We start from the raw sequence: 18,844 nt of genomic DNA, 5'->3' as shown, positions 1-18,844 counted from the left end.
AATAACCACAAGTCTTTAACCTGCCATGCAAAATTACACACATTATCATGTACAACAGGCACCTCTTCAACAGTGATTAACAGAAGGGGTGTGTGTCAGATGCTACTGAAGTTAGTTTCTTACTGTTTTTATTTCTTTGTGTTACCAGGGGTTGATACAAAGAACATAAATGTGAGAAAAATGAAAATATTAAGATGAGATCACAGTTTGAATCCGTTCAAATGTTGGACTGTTCCTTTATCAGTGTCTAACAGTATGTGTATGAGAGTGATGTAATGTCCATGTGTGCATGCTGAAAAAGACTGTGCTGGTCTGACCCCCCTGGTTTTAATGAACATTCATAGCATCTGAGCTACTCTGATCATGGCCTTCGTTCTGTCTGGCACAATATTTGAAGAATACTCCTACTCCTCCTTCTCTGTCTCTAACAGAGTAGCAGTGTAGGTGGACTGACCTGCTGGCACTCTGTCCTTCTACATAGTCTCCTCTGACACTCTGATCCACCTCCACACAACATTCACTGAACCTCTTTATCCCTGTTTTTTTAGGGTCCAGTTCTTTAGTGTTTGCGTCCCAAGTCTAAAGACTGTTCTCCCCTTAGAGAAACGCTCTTTTTTCTGTCGTTTTTCACTCAAGGGTCCACTTCCGAAACCAGGTCTTCTGCATTTTTGAAGAGCTTGTCTAACAGCCCCTAACATTTTCATTGGAGTTATGTAGTTAGCCCTAACAAAAACATATTACTGGATTATGTTTTGCAATGAGAGTTCTAACATCGTAATCTGAAGTTGATCTTTAACTCTCCATGATGTAAGTAACGTTTATTTTAGTGCTTTTCATAGACAGGCAGTCACAAAGTGCTATACCCAAAAAGGCTAAAATAAACTAATGCTAGGTACCAAAACAGACAATATAGAAAAAGAAAAGGTTAAATGTAAATAAAAGTTTAAGATAAAAAAAAAAAACTCAACAGAAGGTCTGTTTGAAGATCAAAAACTGCAACAACTTTGTTAAAGAGTGAGCAGCTTGGTACAAAACTCTTAGTGAAGAAGAGGTCTGAAAATCATGTTTTGTCTTCATCACATGGAGAAAGATGGTGTTATAGTATCTGCTCTGAACAGCAGAGGGTGCCAACATTCACACTTTGGTTACTGATGGCTTCCAATTTGAGAAAAGCTTGTAATTGCAGTCAGGGGTGATTTTAGCGGGGTGCTCTGAACAGCAGAGGGTGCCAACATTCACACTTTGGTTACTGATGGCTTCCAATTTGAGAAAAGCTTGTAATTGCAGTCAGGGGTGATTTTAGCGGATTTTTGTGGGGTGCTTCAGCACCCCACAAAAATTGTGGAGGTGGAAGTGCCTGGCTTAAAACAGGACATATTAGCTGCATTTAACCTTCAGTTACTCTTTATATAGTTAGGTAGGAGTCAGACCATGTTTCTTTTTAGCTGAAAAACATTACACCAGGTAACCTACAGTGTTGAAAACGTGTTTTCCAATGATGTTTGCTACCCTACAATCCATCCTCGTGTAGTAAAATCAGCGACATTTGACGATCCTGTTGCTCCTATTGAAATTTATATAGCCTATTTAAAATCTAAAATCTAAAACTTAAAACTTAAACTTAAACAGAGAGGGAATAGTGACAGGCAAAACAGAAACTGTTAAACTGCTTGAGAGAGTTGACCACCAAAAGTGATTTGCCAATCTCAAGGTGAGGCGACATTAAAATAAAAGAAAAACATCTGCAGAGCTATAGTAGTATCTGCAGTAAAGATCTTTTCATACATTGTATACATTGTACCATAGGCAAAGTTGCCTCCATTTTTATAATTATTTTTATCAATATTTTGTACATTTCAAGGACTCTATTTTTGGAGTGTATTTTTATGTATCTGTATTATATTATACATACATATTAAAACTGAATCTCTGTCCAAAAAATGCACTCAGTTTACTTTTTACTCACTATGATCATCATTCATCATTTCCCCCAGTAATTAATGTTACAGTATGTATTATTTTTTATTCCAGTCCATTCTTCTTTTGCAGCATTTAAATAACCTTTATCAGATTTGATGGTTTTGTTACAGACTTTAAAAAAGGTGTTTTGCTTTTCTTTCACAAATATGGGGATTCAATTGTGTTAAAATGTACAAAACAGTGATGCCATGTTTTGTGACGAGGACCCAGGCACAGAGAGACTTGATGAATTTAAGAATCTTATGATTTAATAAAGAAATTTGCAGACTTGCACAGAGATGGTAAGATTATGATGAGTGATAACGGAGATGAAGACAACAGACGATGAGGACAGGGAGGAACAGGGGTTTAAATGCACCAAGGAGACAGTCAAAGGGAACTCGGGACAACTGGAGACATTTAACCCTTTAAAGCCGGTCAGAGCAGCACGCTCTGTTTTGCGTAACTATTTTTAAATCCCGGTAAGCTAGCGCAATAATTTTTTTTGCATATGAAACCGGAGGATTTTCATATTTATTGCCGGCAATAAGTCGGACTCGTTCCCGGTGGGTGATGGGCTCCGCCAGGGCTGCCCTTTGTCACCGGTTCTGTTCATAATTTTTATGGACAGGATTTCTAGGCGCAGCCAAGTGGCGGAGGTCTTTCGCTTTGGTGGCCTCAGGATCTCATCTCTGATTTTTGCGGATGATGTGGTTCTGTTGGCTTCATCGGGTGAGGGCCTCCAGCTCGCACTGGAGCGGTTCGCAGCCGAGTGTGAAGCAGCGGGAATGAGGATCAGCACCTCCAAATCTGAGGCCATGGTTCTCAGCCGGAAAAGGGTGGAGTGCCCACTCCGGGTCGGGGATGAGGTCCTGCCCCAAGTGGAGGAGTTCAAGTATCTCGGGGTCTTGTTCGCGAGTGATGGGAGAAGGGAGCCGGAGATCGACAGACGGATTGGGGCTGCGGCTGCAGTAATGCAGACGCTGCACCGGTCCGTCGTGGTGAAGAGGGAGCTGAGTGTAAAAGCGAAGCTCTCAATTTACCGGTCGATCTACGTCCCTACCCTCACCTATGGCCACAAGCTGTGGGTAGTGACCGAAAGGACGAGATCGCGGATACAAGCGGCGGAAATGAGCTTCCTCCGAAGGGTGGCTGGCATCTCCCTTAGAGATAGGGTGAGAAGTTCGGCCATCCGGGAGGGGCTCAGAGTAGAGCCGCTGCTGCTCCACGTCGAAAGGAGCCAGCTGAGGTGGTTTGGGCATCTGACAAGGATGCCCCCTGGGCGCCTCCTGGGTGAGGTGTTCCAGGCATGTCCCACCGGGAGGAGGCCCCGGGGCAGACCCAGGACACGCTGGAGAGATTATATCTCTCGGCTGGCCTGGGAACGCCTTGGTGTTCCCCCGGATGAGCTGGAGGAGGTGGCTGGGGAGAGGGAGGTCTGGGCCTCTTTGCTTAGGCTGCTGCCCCCGCGACCTGGCCCTGGATAAAGCGGATGAAGATGGATGGATGGATGGAAACCGGAGGAGTTGTACTTACATCTTATGCCATCAGCTTGTCCTCGGTCACAGTTTCCTTCCACATATAGCTTTGCAAAAACTGCATAAAAAGCACTTGCAGCAACACAAACATAATATTCCAGAAACAGGCTTTGCCGATCCGATCAGCTGTTCATAACACTTCCTACGTTGGACGTCAGCGTGAACTATCGCATGTCCGCCATGACCTGCCCAAAACCGGAAGTGACGTCTTTTTCGCGGAAATGTAGTTTTTTTACCATCAGGGTCTCATGAGCCTATACTGGTGTTTTTAAAAGTTATGTTTGACTTTATGACTTTCTGTGTCGTTTCTGGGATGCTTAGGACTCATATTGCACTGCTGGAAATAGTTTATTTTGATGCATATGCTGCTTTTTTTGCAAATTTGCACTATAATATTTATTTTCATTTTTCCTGCAGTATATAAAAATTGGTGTATTTCAAAAATAAAACTATGAAGACACTCAAAATAAATTTCCTGTGGTGGGAAACTATTTTGTGCAACTTTTTTGTATTTACAGTTTTGAGGGATAAGCCTCTTAAATTTCTCTAACTAGAAATATATGTTAAAAAACAAAAACGATTTTCAATTTTTTTGTAGTTTATTGCACTTTTTTGCAATTTATGTAATTACTATGCACTTAATGCAGACATATTATTAAAATTTAGGCTATAATGGTTGTATTGATGTATAGCAACTTGAAATGCTCCCAAAAATGGCACTACAGCATGTAAACATATAATATAAGCTCTGGCGGACTTGGTTCTATGGTAGGTCTTAAAGGGTTAAGGATGCAGGGACTCACAGAGACAGGGAAGAAGTCTCGTCGTGATGAGTAAAGTTTATCTTGCCTGGCTGGGCAGCTCTCTGGGTGCTAAGCACCCCCAAAGCTCTAAACCTAGAATCGCCCCTGATTGCAGTGCAGTAGAGCTAAAAGCAGTTCTGGCAAAGTTTGGAGGAACATAAAGAGCATCCACGGTATGTGTTGGATCATGTTGTACAATACAGCAGACCAAAATTAACACCAATGAAAAAGCAGAACAGCAGAGTAAAACTTTTTTGGTCTGAGATTAAATTTTCTTTCTTTTTTTTTTACACTCAGCTCTCTACACTCTAGCGACGCTAGACGTCCCTAACCTCACCTATGGTCACAAGCTGTGAGTAGTGACCGAAAGAACAAGATTGCGCATGCAAGCAGCGGAAAATGAGCTTCCTCCGAAGGGTGGCTGGCATCTCGCTTAGAGATAGGGTGAGAAGTTCGGCCATTCGAGAGGGGCTCAGAGTAGAGCCGCTGCTCCTCCATATCGAAAGGAGCCAGTTGAGGTGGTTCGGGCATCTGACAAGGATGGTGGTGGATGAGGTTTTCCGGGCATGTCCCACCGGGAGGAGGCCCCAGGGCAGACCCAGGACACTCTCGGCAAGCCTGGGATTGCCTTGGTGTTCCACTGGACAAGCTGGAGGAGGTGGCTGGGGAGAGGGAGGTCTGGGCTTCTCTGCTTGGGCTGCTGCCCCCGCGACCCCGCCCCGGATAAGTGGAAGAAAATGGATGGATTAAATATTATTGGATAATTTTCGTATTGGTATATCATTACTCTATAATGTTATAACTCGGTAATATCGAGTATGCTCAATAATCCAGGTAAGGAAATTCCAAAAGGTTGATTCTGCTCATCTGGACGTGGTGTTTTCAGTGCAAGAAACGTTTTGTCACTCATCCAAGTGACTTCTTCAGTCTCAACTGACTGCAGGTTTCCATAATCTTATAAACAGTACATTTGCACAATGACTGAAACTAGCACAGCTGACAAAAAATGGGCTATGAGGTCAGTTGCTTAATTATTAATATGCAAACTGTCATGACCATTGATCATCATCAGTGGCTATGAGTACCATTCACAGAGAGTTGGGGAATGGCTGCAATCACATCATTGTAAGATGGTGAAAGATGTAACGTTAGGCCCCCTCCTTGATTCAGAGATGGTTTTTCCCTTTTCACGTGAATGGCCTCCTTGACTCCACACTCAAAAGAGGGTTCCTCCCTGTCCAGGATGTGTACATCCTCATCATTGAAACAGTGTCCACTGGCCTGTAGGTGTAAATAGATTGTGGAGTCCTGGCCTGATGAGTTAGCACAACACAGAAGAGTTAACTCATCAGGCCAGCACTCCGCGGTCTATTTACACCTGCTAGCCAGACGCTAAAGGGGGACTTAAAATATTCCAGAACTGTTCAGCCTCCTCTCTACACCACTATGAATGTGATAGTTATAGCCTCCTCTTTCCCTTTCTTTGTGTACATGTGAGTTTAAATGGCAGTCAAACTTCCTAGTGGGTTAGCCTGGAGGTATGTCTTCCTCGCGTGTGCCAAGTGGCAGGTGGACACATCTGTTTCACATCCACTCATGACCTCCTGAAGCACAAGAGCCAGTTCTCCACTCACCTGTTGCCAAACTGTTACAACTGATACTGTGGTAACAAGTCTAGTTCAGTTGTTTACTCTTTGTGAAATAATTTCATACCTGCTTTGTATTTTTTGTTTGTTTTTCGATCTGCTTACATTCATCCATTACTACAGCTTGCTGATCCTAGTTTCTGGAAGAAGCCCTTCCTGTGGAAAACCTAAATGTTACTTAGGCTGCCACTGCCTTGTCAATCACAGACTCTCAGATTCTGACTCTCTGTCTACTTTATCTATGTATGAAAGCTCTCAGCACAGAGAACAGTGCCACATGATTCACATACCAGTAGTACCAGCTTATTCTTGCCTGTTCCAGAAAGGAGTTATAGTGTCCACACTCTTAAATGCTTGAGCTCGTAGCTAAACATGTGCATCATTTTGATTCAGATAGCTGAGATCAAGGCCCTTCAGTGAACTACCACAATTTAGTGGAGTTGCCACATGCATCCAAAGAATGAAAGTTAAGGTTGGTCATGAAACCTGTTTGAATGCACTTTACAACTGGTCTGTATCAGACCTGACAACTGTGGGCTCCACCAGGCACTAAAAGAAAAATCCTTTTGTCCTGCTGATAAGACCACATCAGTGGTTGCAGCACTCAGTTAAAACTCTGCATTCTTCTACTGAAGTGAATCATTAATAAATAGATAATGCAACCAACAGGAAATATAAAATAAAATAAATATCAAATGAAAAAAGAAACCATAAACTTTGGCATTGGAAAGATGCCTGCAGCAGTTAAAATGAACCTTTGAACGGCTTTGATGTTCATTATTATTTTATCGGTGGCTCCTGTTGAAGTACTGGAACTGGGTGTTTTCACACAGACTCCCACAGCAACAGGATCTTTAAAACTTTTAAAAACTGGACTGTGACGACTCAGGAAACCTGATCTGCAGCTGCTCATCATCATGGACAGCTGGATTTGGTGCGTTTTCACTCTGGGTAAGAAAAACTGAGCTTCTCGGTTTCTGACATTTATTATAACTATCAATATTTCGTAATAGTTGTTATGGCTGATGGGGTAATGTCATCATCCCACTGGGTTGATGATATTACAACTTGAGAAATATGTCACCTAGGACTTTCAAATTGATACAATAGGTGGATCTGGTGGCTGCCAGTATTTTGATTATATATATTTTCATCTTTTAATGTATTTTACTTTCTTCCTCCTCTCTCTCTCTCTCTCTCTCTCTCTCTCTCTCTCTCTCTCTCTCTCATGCGAAATGGGAATAAGTGAGAATGTATGCACACATGCAGCACCTCTTGTCACATACTACACATGACATACATTCAATTATAGATGGTTACTTACATTGTTTTTTTGTGTGTGTGTGTGTGTGTGTGTGTGTGTTTTGCTTTTTTGGCACCCATCTTGTCCTACTCCTACTCCTGTTTTTTTAGTATTGAAAATAAACACTTCAACTAAAGACACAGCTGAGGGTCACTGATAATTTTCTCCATGAGTTATAGAAAGCAAATATTATCCAGATGTTTCAGGGGCTGTGTACATTTCTTAGCCAGAATAGCATCAATATCAATCATCTTGTTTATAGTTTTCTGGAAAATTTAAATGACTGGGAAGATGGATTGTGGTATCACGGTTCAGATGTTCATGGTGATTTCACAAATTGTAGCCAGTGTAGATCAACAGTACCTCCAAAAGTATCTGGATCAGCCTCAGCTGGGCTTTGTGTTTAATCATGCTAATAACAGATCAGGGTGAGCATAGTAACTTTTATACGTGCTAAATATTAGCATTGTTAATGAACTAAATGATCATTGCAATGCTGATGTGTTTCCCACAGCTGTTCCTTTAGCCTCCTACAACAACAGACATCCCTGATACTGTAACTACTGCACTACTTCCTACTGCTGTACTTGATAATTATACTACTGCATAAACTATAACTACTGAACAAAGCATTACTACTGTAACTCCAAGGGATATCACTACTATAACAACAGTTCCTAACAATACCACTTCATCTAATACTTCTAATTTCAGTACCACAACACAAGATACAGTTCCAACCACTGACTCGGAAACACCAGATTATCTAGAAAGTCCTCCTGCTAGTGCCAGTCCTGTTCTTACAACCACAGATTTTACCAGGCCTGATAGGACTGTTAGTCAGATAACTGATACTACCTCCAACCCCATGACTGATCAAATTAGTACTACTCACTATTCTCCTATGACTAAGTGACACTAATAGAACTACGCCTTACACAAACACTACTGCTACTTTCTACCCAAATAGTGGTGCAAATATCGCTACTTACAGTACTCCTACTACAATTGGTATTAATGCTACGAGCCCACACAATAACAATACTTTACCTTGTACTCCTCTAGCAATTTGTTCTGCTACCACTACTGACTATACCTCATCTATTGTGCTTATTACCACTACTATTACTACCACTACTAAATCTCCAACTACGGTTACCCCTCCTACCACCACTTTCCTAATATGTGATAATGGGGGAAAATCAGAGAACGGTGTCTGCATCTGTCCTGATGAATGGACTGGAGAGACATGCTCAGAAGGTAAAAGAAAACAAATACAGACAATTACATTTTGCCACTTCCAATATTTTTTATAAATGGTTCTTTACAGTTCTTTTTTAGACTTAAAAATCCATCCATCCATCCATTCGCTTCCGCTTATCCTTTTCAGGGTCGCGGGGGGCGCTGGAGCCTATCCCAGCTGTCATAGGGCGAGAGGCGGGGTACACCCTGGACAGGTCGCCAGTCTGTCGCAGGGCCAACACACAGAGACAGACAACCATTCACTCGCACATTCACACCTAGTGACAATTTGGATTATCCAATTAAAATAACAAAGAAAACTAAATTCATATATACATAATACAATGCTATTCACGTCAATGTAAATGCTGCACAGCTTCCTTGGTAGAGGTTTGCACTGTCTAATGCTTTTTGCTGTTGTTGAAATAAAAGTGTCAGGTAACAGCCAGTTGTGTATTTCATGTATTTTGGTGTACACAGACAGTTTAAAAGACTGTTTAAAAGTCTTTTTTACTTTTGTGATTTTTTTTAAATTAACTTTTAAAAAGTTTGAGTATTTCTCTTTGAGGTGATCCTGTAGAAATGCAGCTCTGAGGTAACATGTAGAGGATTCCAGATTCAGTAAAGAACCAGATGAGTAAAATCATGTCTTTCTTACCTCAGCTCACAAGTCCAGCTAACTTAGAGACACTAGCAACCAGCACTCAGATTCTGACATCCAAAGCAGAAGAGCTGACGGCTGAAAATGTTACAGCAGCGGCTGAGATAGTCAACACACTGCTGCTGTCTGCAAACGCCACAGAGGTAGAAACATTCAGCAAATCGTAAGGGGAAAAAAATAAAAGAAAGTAAGACCTGAATTCCAAAAATGATCTCTCTCTCTCTCTCACACAATACATGTATATATATAAATTCCCCACTCGCCCTTGTGGGCAGTCAATCCTTCAAGCTCGGGTCCTCTACCAGAGGCCTGGGAGCTTGAGGGTCCTGCGCAGTATCTTAGCCATTCCTAGGACTGCGCTCTTCTGGACAGAGATCTCCGCTGTTGGGATATGCTGGAGCCACTCGCCTAGCTTGGGAGTCACTGCACCTAGTGCTCCGATTACCACTGGGACCACCGTCACCTTCACCCTCCACATCTTCTCGAGTTCTTCTCTGAGCCCTTGGTATTTCTCCAGCTTCTCGTGTTCCTTCTTTCTGATGTTGCTGTCATTCGGAACCGCTACATCGATCGCTACGGCCGTCTTCTTCTGTTTGTCTACCACGACTATGTCCGCTTGGTTAGCCACCACCATTTTGTCCGTCTGTATCTGGAAGTCCCACAGGATCTTAGCTCGGTCATTCTCCACCACCCTTGGGTGGCGTCTCCCATTTTGACCTCGGAACTTCCAGGCCATATTCGGCACAGATGTCTCAGGGGCATCTTTACACAGCCTGCACCTGGGGTCTTGCCTGGTGTGATAGACCCCAGCCTCTATGGATCTTGTACTCAGAGCTTGTTCTTGTGCTGCCATGATTAGTGCCTCTGTGCTGTCTTTCAGTCCAGCTTTGTCCAGCCACTGGTAGGATTTCTGGATATCAGCCACCTCCTCTATCTGCTGGTGGTACATACCGTGCAGGGGCCTGTCCTTCCATGATGGTTCCTCGTCTCCCTCCTCTTTCTTGGGTTTCTGCTGCCTGAGGTATTCACTGAGCACTTGGTCAGTTGGGGCCATCTTTGTGATGTATTCGTGGATGTTCGTTGTCTCACCCTGGACTGTGGTGCTGACACTCACCAGTCCCCGGCCCCCTTCCTTCCGCTTAGCGTACAGCCTCAGGGTGCTGGACTTGGGGTGAAACCCTCCATGCATGGTAAGGAGCTTATATATATGACTACATATAAAATAAAATAAGCTCCTAACATTAAGGTGACTGAAAAGACTGAAAAGAATAACTTTTATTTTCCTGCTCTGTGTTTTTAGGGTTTTCATATTTTTATCATCACAGCCACAACACCGACCTTCAGAGCCGCCATGTCCCGATCAGTTCAGTACCTTTCTTCAGCCAGGCCAATTCGTAGAAACACAAGGATGAGGTCATGACGAGCAGCTAACCCATGACCTGGGGATGATTTTAAGAGGGTCTGCATTAAATTATTTTTAATGTGGACATAAACAAAATAACTGCATCAGAGTCAATTGAAAATCACAGTCATGATCACATCAACAATAAACCTCCAGGACAGTCACGTGTTCAGGAACAGACTGCAGGTATGAAGATTGAAGATTTTATTAATAACAATGGATTGGATTTATGTAGTGCTTTTCAAGGCACCCAAAGCGCTTTACAATACCACTATTCATTCACTCTCACATTCACACACTGATGGAGGCAAGCTACAGTTGTAGCCACAGCTGCCCTGGGGCAGACTGACAGAGGCGAGGCTGCCATATCGCGCCATCGGCCCCTCTGGCCAACACCAGTAGGCGGTAGGGTAAAGTGTCTTGCCCAAGGACACAACGATCAGGACAGAGAGCCCGGGGATCGAACCGGTGACCTTCCGGTTACAGATATGCTTCCCACCACCCTGAGCCACGGTCGCCCCATAATATATATTATTGTCATTTTAAGCATTAGTGTTACTCTGCAAGCTGCTCGTTCTACCGATCTGAAGCGATTCATGTTGGCAAAAGTGTCTACACTGGCCTTGTAACAAACTACAGTGACCCAGGTGGAAAAAGCAGTAACTTACAGACTGCAGACAATCCAGTGAAAATAATCATATATATAATATATAATTTAATATAATCTAAGAAAGCTTCTGAAAAAAGCAAAAATACAACTTTCCTTTATGTAAGTGTCAATTTAGCAAGTTTCAATCTGATATTAACGTCTGCTCCAAACATAACAATTCGCTGAGATTAAAAGCCATCTCAAATAAAGGATCATAAAACTCCCATCACAGGCCTTCAGGGTAGCTTTTACCACCATGTTGTAGCAAAACAACACATCCTGTCACATGAAGACTGAGACAGAGGAAACTAAAACCACCACAGATAATAAAAATACCATGAAGACCAAGACCATGAAACCAGAAACACAGGATGAAAAAACTGAAAGTCATCACTACAAGAACAAAGAACAGCAGTCACAGAGTCATCATCACAACAGTTAAACAAAACAAATCAAAACAAGAATCCAACAATTTAACAAACACAGAAATCAGAAGATTACAAAAATAAAAACAAGAAATCACAGAAAAATCATTTCAACCAAACCTTGAAGATTAAATTGATGTCAGTCTGAAGCTTCAGTCTTTTAAACTTTACAAACAGGTGAAGAAAAAAAATACTGAATATCTTCAACTTTCATACCTGTAATATAAGCTCTATGTTCAAACTTCTGCTGCCACACCTCTACTGAGCTTGTGCAGAGAAAGTTTCAGGACTCAGCTTGTTTGTGATTGGAGGAAGTGGGAGCTTCCTGTAGACCAACAGGCTGTGGGCTGGGCCTTCGTTGTAATCAGAGGTGATTCTGAGGCCTTTGGGGGAAAATGTTATTTTAATAACTTTTCACTGATCCAAACATATAAAATATGTTCCTTTGTATTTAATTTTGCAACAGTTAGAAGATTTCAGTGATGATATGAGAGGTTTCATTTGTATTTGTTGGCTTTTATTTTCATTTTTTAAATAAAGAAATCTTTATTAAAATTATTTTTGTCGACAGTGTTGCTACCTCAAGCCGTGTCACCAGAAAGTATGAAAACATTTTCATGAAATCATCTTCAGGTCATTTCAATCCATCATCACTGTCACGCTGCTCAGTGTTCTGTTGATTTTCAGGTTGTGTGTTTGTTTTCCTCCTGCTCTGCTCTGTGTACGTTTTTCTTTGTTTGTTGCAAATTACCATCAATGAAAACTGAGTTTTGACCCGCAACACAGCCTAGCCTCGACAATCTCAGCCTTGGTCTTAAATCACACTGAAATCATGTCAGCAGAGTTTCTGTTGGGCTCAAATTTAAACATTTTTGAATGGTGAGCCTCACCAGCACATAAAACAACAAACGCCACTGAAAAACAGTCTAAAGGCTTCCAGAGTTTGCCCTTTAAAACTGATCCTCAACATCATCTAAATGTCTTCGTTTTCTTCTTTTTCTTCTTCTTCTTCTTGTTATTATTATTATTATTATTATTATTATTATTGTTGTTGTTGTTGTCATTGTTATTATTATTATTATTATTATTAAATGTCTGATTGACTTGTTGTATCTATTATTCCTTTACATATGTATTTATTTAGTATTTATTATGAATATAAAGGTACAACGGTTGAAATTATATGAGCTGGGTTTTCTGATCAATTGGCTCCTTATAGTGGACATGAGTGGGAACTACAAGCTACAGTCGTAGTTAAAAATGGCAAAAACACAATAAAAAAATTTCTAGCTCTTTAAAACTCAATATTGTCACTATAACTTATTCTATTGTTCTTTTACTGTTCTTATTTTTCACTTTTCCTTATTTTACATTGACCACGTTTGTGTTATTGTTTTGATAGTTGCGTCAGCGTTGCGTCAGAGGTTGTGTACGTCATCACACCGCGCTGCAGGCACGCTTTGCCGGTGCGGATCTGGCGCTGTTCTGTGTGGACTTTGCGTGTGTTTAGGGGAAAATGTCGGTGTTTCACGACGAAGTGGAGATCGAGGACTTTGAATACGACGAGGATACGGAGACGTATTACTTCCCGTGTCCCTGCGGAGACCGCTTCGCCATCACCAAAGTAAGTTCAGCTCACGGCTAACAGCTACAAACCAAACTTCAGTTTGAAATCTCCTGTTTTTACATCTTCATATAGTGGGTGATTTACACGGAGGACATAACAGAGTTTCCCACTCCCTTCATCGATACAGTCTTCTTCTGGATTCGGCAGGGATTTATTGATGGCACGTTGATATATGTCCGTTTAAAAAAAAAAAAAAAAAAAAAGTATTTCAACCTTCCTTTCTGAGTTGCCGCAGAGGTGGGACGTAAAATCTCTCATTATTTGACTGAAGTTTGGTTTGGTGTTAAGATAAGATAAACTTTTATTAGTCCCACACGTGAGAAATTTGTTTGGTCACGACAAAAAGTGGACCGTACAAATTAAAAAATTAAGAGCAGCAAAAATTAAGAAAAACACAAGAATAGAAAATAATAAACCAGCACCATACTTTATTCTCAGCAGTGAAATTACGTCAGTGAACGGAACCAAACTCCATTTAAAAGTCTGCAAATTTAAGAGAGTAGGGTTTTTTTTTTCTGAAATAGTAGAAACTTGTAGCTGAAGTGAACTTTAGCTCTCTTAAATTCCAGAACAAGATGACAGTTCACCATATCAAGACTTCCTTCATGTTAGCAGGCTGAAGAAATCCTAAAACTGCAGTGAGTTGCAGCTTATTTGTGGGTCTCTGCCTTCAGTGACTAAGAGTTGGCTCTTCTGTGCTGAGATCTGACACTTGAAGGATATCTAATTTCTTTGCAGGTAGAATACACGGGTGTACAGGAGGGAAATTTAGACTTTTTCTAATGGAGTTTGGGTGTTTTTAGTGATATTTCATATACTGATGGAGATGATCTTCTTTTTCTTTTCTTTTTGAAACATTAAAACAAAGAAACATAGTTTGGAAGAAATGCACGCATGGATGCATCTGGCATACCTGAACACTCTAAAACTGAAACAGATACTCAGAATAAGCAAGAAGAAACTCAGATTTTATCAGTTTTAATAGTGTTTGCCTGCTCAGCACCATCCAAAGATTCATCCAGGAAAGTCCGACTTCATGACGAGTTCTTTATTCGTAATTCGCGAAGCATCCCAAACTTGTAGTCAGTGTCTTGCAGTTTTTACACTGTCCCTACACTTCTGTCTGAACCCTGTTCCTCAGACCTGGCGGCTTTGCTGCGGTGCTCTCAGGGGAGAGTTTATTCTTACAGGCAGCATTTGTGTTGGGTGGCCTGTGGTACTTTTAATCCTGCAATTGTTTGATCAGGTAATGCGTTTTCTCCAAAGGGTGGCTGGCCTTTCCCTCAGAGATTGGGTGAGAAGGCCAGTCAGTTTGAGGGTATCAGGTAAAGATGTTACTCCTGCACATTAAAAGGAGGCAGCTTAGGTGTTAAGATCACGACCTACTGGGAGAACCCAGAACTACTGGAGATAGCTGAGAGAGGGCTGTTGTCCCCATGACTCAGCCCCAGATAAGCGACAGAAAACGAATGGCAACATGTCTTAGATGGAGAAGAGTGACCGTACAATCTTGATGATTTCTTTTATGTGACAGGTGCACAGATTTCAGATCAGCCTGGCTACAGTGCTGAAGAGGAACCTAGGGTTGTTCTTATTTTCTTCAATCACTGATGAATAGTAAGATGTTCTGGCTTTGCGGAGGGCTTTCTTATAAAGCAACAAACTATTTCTCCAGGCTAAATGATGATCTTTTAAAATTGTGACACGCCATTTCCTCTCCAGCCTATGAGTTATCTGCTTTAGGCTACATGTTTGAGAATTATACCACAGAGTCAAGTACTTCGGGTTTGAGGCCTTATGTTTCACAGTAGCTACAGTATCCAGAGTCGTACATAGTGAGGAGGTAAAATTATTAACAAGACAATCGAGCTCTGTTGGAGTAGCGTTCAGATAGCTGCTCTGCTCTGTGTTGGTACAGGGCATTGAAGATGATAATAGTGGGTGGATTATATTCTTAAACTTAGTTACAGCACTTTCAGAAAGACATCTACTGTGATAAACTCTACTCTCCACTGCTGTGTAATCAATTATTGTAAATGTAATCAGGAAGTGATCAGACAGGAGAGGGTTTTCAGGAAACACTGTTAAATGTTCAGTTTCTATGCCATATGTTAAAACAAGATCTAGAGTGTGATTAAAGTGGTGGGTGGGTTCTTTTACATTTTGAGAGAAGCCAATTGAATCTAATAACAGATTAAATGCTGTGTTGAGGCTGTCATTTTTAGCATCTACATGGATGTTAAAATCACCCACAATAATTATTTTATCTGAGCTGAGAACTAAATCAGATAAAAAGTCTTAGAAATCAGACAAACTCTGTAAGGCCCAGGTGGACGATAGATGATAACAAGTAAGACTGGTTTTTCAGTTTTACAGCTGGGGTGGATAAGGTTAAGCATCAGGCTTTCAAATGCATTAAAAGTCTGTCTTGGTCTTTTATTAATTAATAGGCTGGTGTGAAAAATTGCTGCCACACCGCCCCCTCGACCTGTGCTTCGAGATTTCTGGTAGTTAGAATGACTCGGGGGTGTTGATTAATTTAAACTAACATAATCATCCTGCTGCAACCAGGTTTCTGTAAGGCAGAGTAAATCGATTTGTTGATCAATTATTAAGTCATGTACTAACAGAGACTTGGAGGAGAGAGACCTAATATTTAATAATCCACATTTCACTGTTTTACTCTTTGGTTCAGATGTGGATACTGTATTGTTCCTTCTTTGTGATTTTTTTTTTTTTTTTTATGTTTAAGGTGTTTGTTGCTGGTTTCTTGTTTGTTTTTCCATTTGTTTGGAAGCTGACACAGTCTCAATGGAGATAGGTTCTTTTGGAGGTAACAGGAGGAGAGAAGCTGCAGAGAGGCATGTAAGACTGCCACTCTGCTTCCTGGTCCCAACTCTGGATAGTCATATTTTGGGGGGATTAATATATTTGGCCAGAATTCTCAAAATGAGAGCTTCTCCATCCAAAGTGGGATGGATGTCATCTCTCCTAACAAGACCAGGTTTCCTTCAGAAAGTTTCCCAGTTATCTATGAAGCCCACATTGTTTTTTGGACACCACTCCGATAGCAATTTAAGGAGAACATGCGGCTAAACATGTCACTCGTGGACTGATTGGGGAAGAGAGGGGAATAAACCACAAAAAACATTCAAACCTCGACAGAAACCTGAAGATTTTATTTGTTTTTATTTTGAAGGAGGACCTGGAGAACGGGGAGGAGGTGGCGACATGTCCGAGCTGCTCGCTCATCGTTAAAGTCATCTACGATAAGGTATCTGTGACTTCCTCTTATGAGTTCATCCATAAAGGGCTCAACGATCAGTTATTTAAAAAGTTTCTTGTAAAGTGACGAAAAGCAGCAAATTCTCACTTTAGAGAAGCTGGAAATCAATTTGTTTTATTTAAAGTACCTTCAGTGTTTATTTGATCTAAAAGGTTTCCTGTGATAACACCAGAATTTCTCATTATTTGATCAGGACAGTTTTATATTGATCAGTTAAAACTTTCAAATAAAAAAAAGATGATAGAAGAGAAAAGATGCAACGCAGCATCACAAAAACCTCCTTTTTGTGTTGGGGACATTAAACCATCATGCTTTTATTCTGCAAATCATTGGTTAATTGTTCATTTAAATTATTATTATTTTTTTTTTTAAAAAGTACAACTTTAAATTTAAGACAGATGGATAGTACGGGGCGTCGCTACCTGTCAATGAATGACAGGCTTTTTTGTGTGTGTGTGTTTCAGGATCTTTTCCAGGTTGGAGAAATCATCGAAGCGCCGTCACACGCCAAACTGGAGGTCGTTCAATCCTGAACCCTCTCACCTTTGACCTCACAGAGACCCCGGTTTAACCATTTCCCATTTCCCATCTCGACGCTGTGTTCAGGTGGTGCTGGTAAAGCCAGACTTTCACTGGCTCCTGTATTTCCTCTAGATTTATCTTGAATGAAATCACACTTGATCCAGATGAACTCTTTCAGAAGACGCGAGGTTGCGGCGTTCATGTGTTTGATGGACTTCCTGCGGATTATGTGGGAGGATGAGCGTGGAGCCGAGCCATTTGCTGTGAACAGATGAAGGTTGCGCTTTAAAAAAAACAAAGCTATATTTCCTGCCTCAACCTCGCCACTCTTAATGAACATTCAGTCTTTCACTTTAAAGCTCAGGAGGATGAAGGAAGCTTCATTTTAGGACTGGCAGGTTTCTTTAGAGCTTTTATTTTGTAGTTTTGAGATATTTTAATATATATTTATATAAAACCTCCACATACAGAGAGCCCAGACACCCTCTATAGGACAAACTGTGTGATGACACAATTACTGAATCAGTAATGTTTCAATCGATCAGCTGACATGTGCTGATTGGCTCCATGGCGTCTCCGTGTGATCAATAAAGTTTTTACTTAAACTTTTTGTTTGTTTGTCGATAATATGACCTTTGAACACAGAATTAAAAGTCTCTGTTAGCACAATAAAAGTTTCACTCTGCAGTCGACATCTCTGAAAACTTTCAGAGAAAAAGCATGTGTGTGTCTTCCATAAAGCCCCGTCCCCCACCGTTAGGTGAGAGTTTGATTCAAAGCAACATTCAAATTTTCATACTCCAGATTTTTTAATGGTCATGAAAATTATTCTTGAGTCTTTTCTTATTACATCTGTGATAGGATGGTCTGACTTTTTTTTAAAGACAATATAAAAGTAAATTAATATTAATTATATTGATATTTCAGTTATTGATTTCATCAATTTAATTTGATTTCAGTAAGCTTGGTGATTGTCGGTTAATGATTGAGGTGACTGGTTAGTAAAGATCCTGGTGGAAAGTGTGACTGCATGATCAGAGAGCGAAACATCTTCTCGTCCGGAGACTGAGTTATTCGTTTCATAGCAGGAAGCTGTTTCAGCATCAGTAGACACCGTTTTTACTCTTCACACCCTTTACAATCAAAATGCTTTTAGATAGTTGAATACAATACACAGTCCAGCAGAGGGCAGCAACACTTCAGCGCTCTCTCTCCCTAACGTGAGCAGAGGATCCCTAACAATCAGCTGCTCCTAATACATCTAAGTGCTCTGTTTTGTTTACATAACCCAGCATTCAGTGAAGTTCTCTGAAGGTTGTGATGCTCAAAAGGAGACTGTGTGAGACACTGAAACATTTGAAACGTTTGTGTTGGAATTGCATCGAGGTTTCTGAGATAATCTGACAGCCATCTCCATCAGCACTCTAATCTGTAGTGAGAGTTGTTAACAATAGGTCACCTGTAAAAATGGATGCAGGTTATTTCACATTTTTATTCCTGTCTCCAAAGTTTTCTTGGAAGTTTCTGGCTTCATGAAATGCCAATACCAGCTCACACAGGTTAGAGTGAGCATGAAGCCATTTAATACAGCAAATAATATTTTCTGTTGAAAGTAGCAAAAAGAAAGAAGGGACAGGATTTAGAGCTGATCTTTTCTGCCCATTTTATTTTTTATTGAGGTGTTTTTAGAGCACAAGGCTGTACTCTGTCTGCTAATATGAGTCAGCGTAGCTCACCCAGCAGCCTGTTTCTCTCTTGTCTAAAATCATGAAAGAGTAGGC

The 18,844-nt window shown here is 41.0% G+C and overlaps 1 protein-coding gene across 1 annotated transcript; it reads left to right on the top strand.

Annotated features, from left to right (window-relative positions):
- The first annotated feature begins 13,038 nt into the window (after positions 1-13,038).
- Positions 13,039-17,673, top strand: dph3 (diphthamide biosynthesis 3). Its single transcript, XM_085151789.1, has 3 exons — positions 13,039-13,252; positions 16,455-16,529; positions 17,006-17,673. The coding sequence occupies exons 1-3, from the start codon at positions 13,145-13,147 to the stop codon at positions 17,072-17,074; spliced, it is 252 nt and encodes an 83-aa protein (XP_085007915.1). The 5' UTR covers positions 13,039-13,144; the 3' UTR covers positions 17,075-17,673.
- Positions 17,674-18,844: the final 1,171 nt, after the last annotated feature.

This window comes from Neolamprologus multifasciatus, chromosome 23 (assembly GCF_963576455.1).
Source record: "Neolamprologus multifasciatus chromosome 23, fNeoMul1.2, whole genome shotgun sequence".
In the NCBI taxonomy this organism is placed as follows: Eukaryota; Metazoa; Chordata; class Actinopteri; order Cichliformes; family Cichlidae; genus Neolamprologus; species Neolamprologus multifasciatus.
Note: the sequence above shows the minus strand (reverse complement) of the source record. Positions and strands in the feature narration are given on the sequence as shown.

Coding starts and splice junctions, on each gene's coding strand:
- dph3 (XM_085151789.1), top strand. CDS start 13,145: ATGTCGGTGTTTCACGACGAAGTGGAGATCGAGGACTTTGAATACGAC. Junction 13,253..16,454: donor ACCGCTTCGCCATCACCAAA/GTAAGTTCAGCT, acceptor TTTATTTTGAAG/GAGGACCTGGAGAACGGGGA. Junction 16,530..17,005: donor TTAAAGTCATCTACGATAAG/GTATCTGTGACT, acceptor TGTGTGTTTCAG/GATCTTTTCCAGGTTGGAGA.